Source organism: Limulus polyphemus, unplaced genomic scaffold, assembly GCF_000517525.1.
Source record: "Limulus polyphemus unplaced genomic scaffold, Limulus_polyphemus-2.1.2 Scaffold15, whole genome shotgun sequence".
Lineage (NCBI taxonomy): Eukaryota > Metazoa > Arthropoda > Merostomata > Xiphosura > Limulidae > Limulus > Limulus polyphemus.
In genome coordinates this window covers 111,994-122,016 of record NW_013665625.1, presented here as the reverse complement: position 1 = coordinate 122,016, position 10,023 = coordinate 111,994, and the positions used below count along the sequence as shown (strand labels likewise).

Genomic DNA, 10,023 nt, shown 5'->3' with positions numbered 1-10,023 from the left:
CTAGAAAGAGGTGGTGTGATACTAGTCACGTGACCTCGCTGACGCAACAATTTATATGAAATTAAAGGAAAACTCTCCTCTTAAAGAGAATAGGTCAAATAAATGGAATAGAAAGTAAAAAAGGACTAAACTCAAAATTAGTTGTTCAATTATATTTATATTCCTAAGATATTATGAATTTACTACAATATAGTACAACATATAGAGAACAAAAGATTTGGTCCTTCGAAGCTGTGTAACAGGCAGGCTGTATGGGCTAATTATTGGAGCCTCGACTTTACCATTAGTCAAAACAACTTTATATTAAGTTGAGCAGTGCAGTTGCGAGTGGAGCACACAAGTAACTAACTCAAGGAAGTTTATGGTTAGAATAAAGAATTGAGACTGAGGTTCAGAATATACTTCAATGTTTAGTATAACAATTTCTGAAGAAACTTGCAATACTCAAATCTCTTATTCACTTCAGTAACTATTCAAATATTACTAATCTAGGCTCAGCCAATGATATTTCTGAGTTACTATATGTTTCACATCAACTTCTAGTTACATTAATCGATTCAAGAGAGGTAGCATTGATTACTTACATGAAATTTGAGCGAGACATACTCTCTGGACCTTGCAGGGGAGACACTGGTACGGCTGTTCCATACATCATATCTTCAGCAGCAAAACTCAAATTCTGACTGCAATTCTTCAAAGACACTAACTGTTAGACTGGCAGCAATTCTCTTTGGCAGCTAAATGCTAAAACAGGGGTTCTTATACCAATTCTCTTTGGTAGAAGAAGAAAACACAGCTGCCTTTTTACATGTATCTATTGTCATCTTCTGGACATCAATACTACTTCAAAGGTTCCGACTATCCCTTATTTGAAGTTTTATGCAAGTTAATATAAACAACTCATATAAGGTTTTCTCTGCTAGGCTGATGATAGTCTTTTTCTGATATGATTTTCAAGTCCAGTCTCAAATGAAGTTTGCATAAACATTCTCATTTGTCTGCCATGTCAGCATCAGTCTGAGAATAATATAATCTTATATTTCTCACCGCCGACTTCGATACAGCCTTGATATACTTTCTTTCTTGGTCAACCATCATCAATGCATTCTAATGCATTAGTTAATTCTTCCACACTATTTTGTCATAATTGGTTATACGTGCCATCCCAGACATATATTTTTCTCTTCTTGAAGCATTATAAATAATGAAAAATACCTCAAAATACCACAATGTTTCAGCTGTCTCTGCACACTCACCACAAAGAAAAAGAAAAGTAGAAATTACCTCCATTCCTCTTTATTTTACAAGAAATAATAAATTTCCCTCTTAAATTCTTGTGAGATGCTGGCCTCCACCACTGCTTACAATAACACATTTCGTAAGCTAATCACTGTTAGAAAAATAAAATTGTTTGAACTGGAACCTCATCTCATGTCCTGTCCCCTTATTTTCTTCAGAATTTAGCACAAAGAAACCAATTTAAGGCCTTTATCCAATTGGCCACCCAGATAATCTTGTAAACTTCAATAAGATCACCTTTCATCCTTCTTTTCTTCAGAGAAAATAAGTTTTGAGATCTTAATCTATTCTCATAAGATAAGATTTCCATCCCCATTAGCCTCCTCTGAACCTTTTCTAATAAGCATCAGAAACTGTGCACAGTGGCCCATGTGAGGCTTAACTAGTGATTTGTTTAAAGAGATAACTAGCTATTTTGACTTTACATGTCTATAAATACTTCCTAAAATTCTATTACATTTTACTACTAAAAATAGAAACTACTTTAGTTATGTGAGTTACATATCTGTGCCCAAGGTCTTTTTCTTCAGTCATACAGATGGAAACACTTAAGAAAATAACTTAATTACAACAGCAAATGTTACTAATCATGCCTCTGTAAGTGTCATTAATGTATATAAGAAAAAAGCAAAGGCTCAAGTAAGCATTGACTCATAAGGCACCCACTAGTAACAAAGGTACAGTTTCATTGGACTTTGTTAATATCATGATTTACCTTCTCTCATCTTTCAATCCATTTAACTAATTTTCTGGCTGGCATCTTATCTAAAGCCTTTTTTGCAAATGTATGTACATCAAGTTCACATCTTTTCCATCATACAGATAAGAAATATCCTTACAAATTTAAAGATTAGTAATGTAAGATTTCCCTTTAATGAATCCTTGTTGGTTCTAAATTTTCCCATTAGAGAAGTAAGATTAACTGGCTTTTTCCCTGATTTCCTGGGAAATTATTGTTACCTCTTCTAAAAGTAGGAGTAGTGTTAGCAACTCTTCTATCTTCATCTGCCCACTGTCTATTGACCTACAAGAAAGTAAATATAGAGGCTTACATCTAACTTATGACCTCATTTAAAATTCTTGGGAAAGCTGTGTCTGGCATTGGCACTTTATCTAGTTTTAATTTGTCTTTTTACTTACCATCAGAGAATTAATATCCATGTGATTATATTAATTTCCAGTATATTCCACAGAATTCTCATTGTCAGGAATATTGCTAACATCTTCTCTTGTAAAATGCATGAGAAGAAAATATTTAAAAAGTTCAGTCATCATATAGTCTTCCACAAAACTCTTGGCATCTGCATCCTTGATAGGGCTCAATCCCCATTTTAATATTTTTATTCCATTTAAAATATTTAAGAAAAAAATCCCAAGTATAAGTTTTAACATTATCAACCAGCTGCATCTTATATGCCTTTTGATTCCCAGTTTTTTTAACCAGATCTGTAGCTTATGTCTAGATATGTAACTTCTATTCTATCTATTAATTTACATTTCTTAAACTCACCATATTTATCTCTAATTTCTTCTTCTATAGGTTTGATTTTCTCTATTTATACCTATACTTCTTTTACTTGCCTTGAATTAAAAGCAGTTTCAGTTTATTTTTCAAAAAAATGTTCCTAATCTCTTCCACATCACATTTTTTATTTATTATCTCAATTCCCTAATAATGGGTCTTGTCTCTTGACCTCAGAAATAGTCTTCTTAAAATTAGGAAATAAAATTTAACTTTTTTTGATTACAGAATGTAGTAAAACATCAAGTGAAGTAGACATTTTTCCATTTTAATCTACACACTTACACATTTAATGTATTATTATATTAATGAAGCTTTCATAATTTTGAGTATGCCAATTAAAATAATGCTACAACCACAGCTGATATAAAGTCACAAACGAATAGTTTGTTTTTTGAACTACATTTTAACATTGCTTTGCATTTCATAGGTAAGGAGATGGCACTAAATATTGATCATTTTTGAGAAGGGCATATAACAACCTTTTCTGACATAACATTTTTATACCTCAGATCATAAATATGGGTTCAAATTAGGGTTTTATAACTTCCAAGTTATGGTATCTCTTGTACTAAATGGCATTAGTAAAAAAAGGAATATGGATTAATTTGGGGACCAGGACCATCCAGAAAGAGACTTGCAACAAGTTGTATCCCCAGTCATGGTAAGGTGTTTTAATGTAACAGGTGAGAATCTACAAACATGGAAGTCAATGATAAAAGTCAGTACTGATGCCCCAGGCAACAGTACGCAACATAATCAAGAGGAATCACCATCTGGATCTTGAAATGAGGTCAACAGGGTATGAATTCATGAAGATAAGGTTTCTAGTCATACCTCCAATTCAATCATAACATATGTGAAATGGCTGAAGAATGAAATAAGTATTCATGCTATTCCATATGAAGACATATTGGTTTGGCCATTGATGCAGTGCTTATGGATTTCTGTGTTGAAATTGTCCCTGGGAATCTATTGTTCTTGTAAACTAGATGGCTTATGGAAAATCTGTAGGGAAGAGTTGTGTGTTTTGGACATGACAGCTTTAAAACGGAGCAATGAAAGTATGCTGCAGGGCTATTGTGAAGATGCACAATTGTTGGATAGAGCATGGCTAGACATCACGACATGGGTTGTAAAAATGTGTTGAGGATCCAGAGATTTTCCATATTATGCACTAAACCCTCTATAAAACTAACTGTCATAGTAAATTGGTAATGTTCAGTTATCTGTATATTTGTTTATTATTTTAAAATAAATTTTGATACTTTATTCCATAATATGAAAGGTCTGCTAGTTTTCTGTTATGCTTATGCTGTTGGCAAAATATATGTGCAAGATTTAAGAACATACAATTTAGCAAATCATTTGCTTGTATTCACTTTTAACATATGACATCATGTTCAAGTAAACTTTTTATTTTACATTTCTAGTTCAACACCCTGAGTAATTCATTGGCAAGATGTTGTTCCTGCAGAAAAGTGTAAGTAGTTTTCTTGTTTTTCTTACTTAGCACATATAAAAGAAGATATAAAAAAGAAAAGGAGATTTAGAAGTGTAGCTTATACATTACTGCATAAAAAGTGAAAATATTTATTTTTGAAGGGGAGAGAGAGGGAAATGTAATAATGCCTTTATACATAGCTGTTTTTATTGTGAACCTTTAATTATCCTTAAAAAAAAACATATAATACTTTATACTATTTATAAATAGTTAACACTAAATGCTAAATAATAAGAACTGGCTTTGAGTATCTCACTTTTATTTTAAATTAAAGTTTAGTGGATAAGATTGCCTAGATGGACCAATAGGTCCCTTGTTCTCCTTGAATTGTATGTATATGCTATGACTTATACAACTAAAATTGTAATCAACTTTTTCAACTAAAGTTATATGAAACTGTATTAGGTGACATTCTCTACCATTGCTTGACATAGTTTGATGAATGCTGGTATTATTGAAAATGACATTTTTTTACTTTTTTGTTTTATTTGTGTTTACATGTGCATTATGTTTCATATTACAATATGCTTTCTTTCCAATTTAGAAAAAAAAACTTTTGTGTTGTCTGACTTATTTAGCTTTAGAGTTTATATAAGCAATCAAACTGTGGCTACTTCAGGCTTAGGATTACATAAATTCCTATTTTATAACAAAATTCGTTTTTAATTATTCAAAACTATTCAGATTATCTAGCCATTTTTAATATTTCAGCTTAAACAATTCAAGGAAACATTTAAATAGAAAAATTTTTATATTATTTTATATAGCAAAAATATGGAACCAAAATATATTCTATAAAGTCTATGTATATGTGTATTTTTTATTTTTTTTTGTATTAACAAATGCTTTTTCTTCAAGTTATTAAAACAGGTTATGTTTATTAGAATAATCATGTTTTCAACTTGGCATTCTTTGTTCTTGCTTACTTTATGTAACACAAACAATACACCATATAAAAATATAATTCCTTAGAAGGTTTTTTATTTGACAATAATTTTATGTCTAGGGTTTTGACCATGTATTTGGAAATATCTATTGTCAATTCTATGATATATCATTTTATAGGAATAAATTATCTCCATAAAAACACCAACATTTTTTTTTAAATGTGTGTATGATTATCTCTGTTTCATTGTGTTGGTTTCATTTGGGGAAGACAACTGTGATACAGTAAAAATCTTTAGTACAGCACAACTATGTTTTCCCAGTACAAGTTTGTTTTTATCTATGTTACACTTTCAGTTTTTTATCTTATGTACTCTTTATCTGCATGGAACTTAAATCAATATGAACAGTCAATGGCATTTTTATCTTATGTATGTACTCTCTAATTTTATATTTTGAAGCTCCTCAGTGGGTTATGAGTTTGCGAGAAGAAGAGGATTCATTTATCTACTACTAGCCTTTGTATTTCTTATCATAGCACTTGGGTTAACGGTCAGTATTGGCTTTAACTTCTTTCTGTAGTACTTATAATAAAGATAAGTATTATTTTTGGTATTTCTCATCATACCATAAATTTAAGATCTAAGAACAAAGCTTTTGAAAATTTAAAATTTTGTGGTATTCATTCTCTTTCTCTATATTTTGTGAAAATAAATCATGAATATTCTTTAGGCTGATCATTCTTGATCAGGAACACTACCTTAAGTGGAGTCATTCCAGAATGTTCCAGATTTTAAAGTTGTGTTCTAGCCTTAATTCCTGCAGTATTGTTTATGTAAAATTTATAAACATTTATAGATTCTAAAACTGACAATCTTAAGAACCTTAATTGTACTTCCCCCAAGCTTTCTTGTCTGTGGCAAAAACATATCAAAAGATTTCATCCTATTCCCCATAGTATAGCCCTTCCAAACCCAGAATCATCTTGGCAGCTCTTCTCTGAACTCTCTTCAACAACTCAACATCCTGTCTTAAATAAGGTGACCAAAACTGATCACAATATTCCAAAACAGGTCTAACTATCACCTTAAAGATTGAACTGATGACTTCCTATTACTTGAATTCAAGATGCCAATGTAAGCAACCAGACATACTGTTTTCCTTATCACTAGCCAATATGTTTTGTCTAAAAGGTTTAAGAAGATTTGAAATGGGTATGCCAAAATTTTTTCTCATCACCTTCACCTACAGATACCCAATAAGGCTTTTAAGAATAATTAATGACATGCTAACCAATATGCATAACATAATTTTTATTAACATTAAAAGGCATCTAATATGTGTCAGCCCAGTTCACCAAATTATACAAACCTCTGCAGTAACAGCAGTACAATTTAGAATATCATTAATTTAGTATTATACACAGTATTAACCAACTTGCTACTTATTCCATCATTAGTATTATTAATAAAAGTCAGATATAGTAAAAGACTTAGCATATAACAGTGAGATAATACTTGTATCTTTAATCATCCATGATATCAACCAGCATGCTGCTTATTCCATTATTTATGTTGTTTTTAATGAAATTCAGAAATAGTAAAAAACCTAGTGGAAAACCCTGATATACTAATTGTAACATTAATTCGCTGTAACTTTCCCACATTAATAACAGCATTGTGGCTTCCACTACACAACCAACTTGCAATCTATTTAACTAGCTTATATACTATCTTAAGAAGTCTCTTTTATGGCACCTTATCAAAGACTTCTTGAAAGTCCAAGTACACCATATTTCCAAAAAAGTTAGCACAACCTTCACTTTCTAAATCCATCACAACTCTCTGATGTAATATGAAACTTGTCTACGTGGTTTTGTAGAATATGAATTATACACTGGTAATTTCAATACAAACAACATGACATCCTGTTTATCTCATTACTGGCCTGGTGGTTAGTGTGCTTGACTCACCACAATCTGTGGATCCTGGGATCAAACCATATAATTGAACATGTTCACCCTTTCAACCATAGGAGTTTACAACATGACAGTCAATCCAACTGTTCATTTTAGCCCAAGAATTGGTGATGAATGATGCTGACTAGCTGCCTTTTGTCTAGTTTATCATCTTAAAATTGGGGATGGCTAATGTAGATGGCCTTTGAGTGACTGTACTCAAAATTCAACAAACAGACAAAGCCTTATTATTAGTTAATTTAACATGTCTTGAAAGCTTTAAAGAATTTAGAATAGCTCTACCTAAGTATTTTTCATCATCATCTGCACCTAGAGATCCTCACCAAGGCTACAAAAGTATTGAATGATGTGGTAACCAGTATGCATAACCTTTTTTTAATATCAAAAGGCAGCTACCTGATGTTTGCCCAACCCATCAAATAGTATAAATCTCTCTCCAAACATACAGCATATACAACAGAATTTGAAATATACATTAATTTAGTATCATCCACAATATTAACCAACATAATGCACATTCCATTATTAGTGTTGTTGACAAAAACCAAAAATAGAAAAAATCATAGCAGTGAACCCTGAGATACTACTTCTAACTTTAATCCACTGGGACTTTGCCACATTAATAATTGTCTTTTGCCTTCTACCATCTAACCAACTCACTGTTCAATTAACTTGTTTATTTCCTATCCCAGGAAGTTCTCTTTTGTGGCACCTTATCAAAAGCATCTTAAAAACCACCTACAACAAATTTTCAAAGAGTTTGCCAATTTGAAAAACATAACCTTCCCTTTCTAAATCCATCATGACTGTCTTTGTTATTGTGAAACTTGTCTAATGCTTTTGTAGAATCTCTCTAATAATTATCTTTAGTAATATTCCTACTACTGGTGTGAGACTAACTGTATAGTAATTACTTGAAAATTGTTTGACTTTTTTGGTGTGACATTGTTTCAGTCCATAACATTTCAAGACAGAAGTATGAAAGTCAAATTATTTAGGCCTAATTTTGGATCTGTATATTTGTATACCTAAAACAGTTTAATAAGTAAGTGAAAACAAATTTGAGGAAGATACTATCCAACCTTTACTTTCTTTTTACATTGGCTGGTTTAGAAGATGTGAAGTAGTAGTATAAGTTTAGCAACTGTTACATCAAAATGGATAAAAGATATTTTGATATTTAGATAAAAATGTAGATTAGTTTGTTTTATCTTTCAAATAGATTTACTGTTCTAGTGGGAATGAACTTGTCAGTTCAAAGATAAATGTGTAATGCAGTGGCATAATTTAAGAAAACTTCTGGGGTGGGGGACACAGTTGTGTCAGCATATAGAACATTCTCTGTACTGTAACTTTTTAATAGTTTGTGAAGAACACTTTGATAAATCTATATATGATTATATTATATCCTGCAAAGGCTAGGAGGGGAAGGGGGATAACTACCCTTCTTGCCCAATGGCAAACAACATCCCTGGTGTAATGATTAACTAGATTATATTTCAGCACTTCTACTATTTATTTCCTCATTCTTAAATTCTTCTCTCTATCTTTTATTTCCCACAGGGAGTTATTCTAGCTCTTTCTAAATCTTACAAAAACTGATTACCATTAAGTGGTGGCCATAATGAGCTAATGCAATTTTTCATTAATCTCCCCCCCCAAAAAAAAAGGAACATGATTTTTTAGTGATTTAAAAAAAATATATATTACAAAATCCCACTAGCTCATATGTTTTTTCTTTTTACTCAATTGTTTGTCTAAATACTAAAAGTAGATATTTGAAAGCTTATAGTTAAGTGTTATAATAGATATTGGTTTAAAATGTATTTGTATTTGAATGCTTTAAAGAAATTATAATATTTTATTTTTAGATTGGAACATATGAAATAGCATCAACTGCTGGTGGAATTGTTGTTGTTTATATAGGTAGGTTTCCTTTTATCGCATTTTAAATTCAGTCATTTCTTGATAAATATACATTAGAAATCTGTGAATATATTAAACTAGACTTTATTGTAAAAATGTTCGGTAAAGTTTTGCAAAAGATTTTGTTGCTGCTTGATTCATATATGTTAAAACTTACTGCTTTGTTCATATATGTTAAAACTTACTGCTTTGTTCATATATGTTAAAACTTACTGCTTTGTTCATATATATGTTAAAACTTACTGCTTTATTCATATATGTTGAAACTTACTGCTTTATTCATATATGTTGGATATATATGTAAGTAAACAGTTTTAGTTTTTGGAGTATATAACAGTAACTATAGTGAGATTGTACAAGTTTTATGAAAAGATATCAAAAACACGCATTGCAGTTGAAGAGAACCAATGCTTCAAAAATTATGCTTCTGATATGGTACATTACCTCCACTCACATAAATAGACACCCTCTATATGCAAAAAATATTTTTCACGCATGCCACAAGCCTTCTGCCTCCCCTCCATTGGAAATGACTCATTCCAATATGTCTTTCATGCAAATCATCCTGTGACAACCCTCCCCTAATGAGAGTGCAATACACTCTCATTAAGCATGTGACTCCCCCTATTCAATTCTACCATACTATCATTTCTCGTTTGGCCGTACTTGTGTTCTAACATTTAGTTTGTGTTCTCTTCGAGTGTTTTATTTTAATATTTTTCCGTATCTTTGTATTAATTTCTCTCAACAGTTTACTCTTTATTATACAATAATGATATTTGTAACTTGTTGAGTTATTCCAAAATGGAATTATTTTATATTTCTACCCGGGTTATGGAACTTATTACTCCACTACAAAAAAACTTTTATTGTTTCTGTCAACACGTTTGTGTTTGGTTATTCATTTTG

General features: G+C 31.2%; 1 protein-coding gene across 4 annotated transcripts in view; it reads left to right on the top strand.

Annotated features, from left to right (window-relative positions):
• The window catches only part of LOC106457221 (type I phosphatidylinositol 4,5-bisphosphate 4-phosphatase-B-like), a 47,159-nt gene that overhangs the window by 21,050 nt on the left and 16,086 nt on the right, over positions 1-10,023 (top strand). For 3 of the 4 annotated variants that reach the window (XM_022383259.1, XM_022383255.1, XM_013916615.2), the window contains 3 exons: positions 4,255-4,304; positions 5,672-5,762; positions 9,060-9,114. In XM_022383259.1, coding sequence (XP_022238967.1) covers positions 4,255-4,304; positions 5,672-5,762; positions 9,060-9,114 — 196 coding nt within the window. Of the gene's footprint in view, positions 1-4,254; positions 4,305-5,671; positions 5,763-6,168; positions 6,347-9,059; positions 9,115-10,023 lie in introns of all 4 variants that reach the window. The other variant, XR_002610142.1, reaches the window with a different exon arrangement.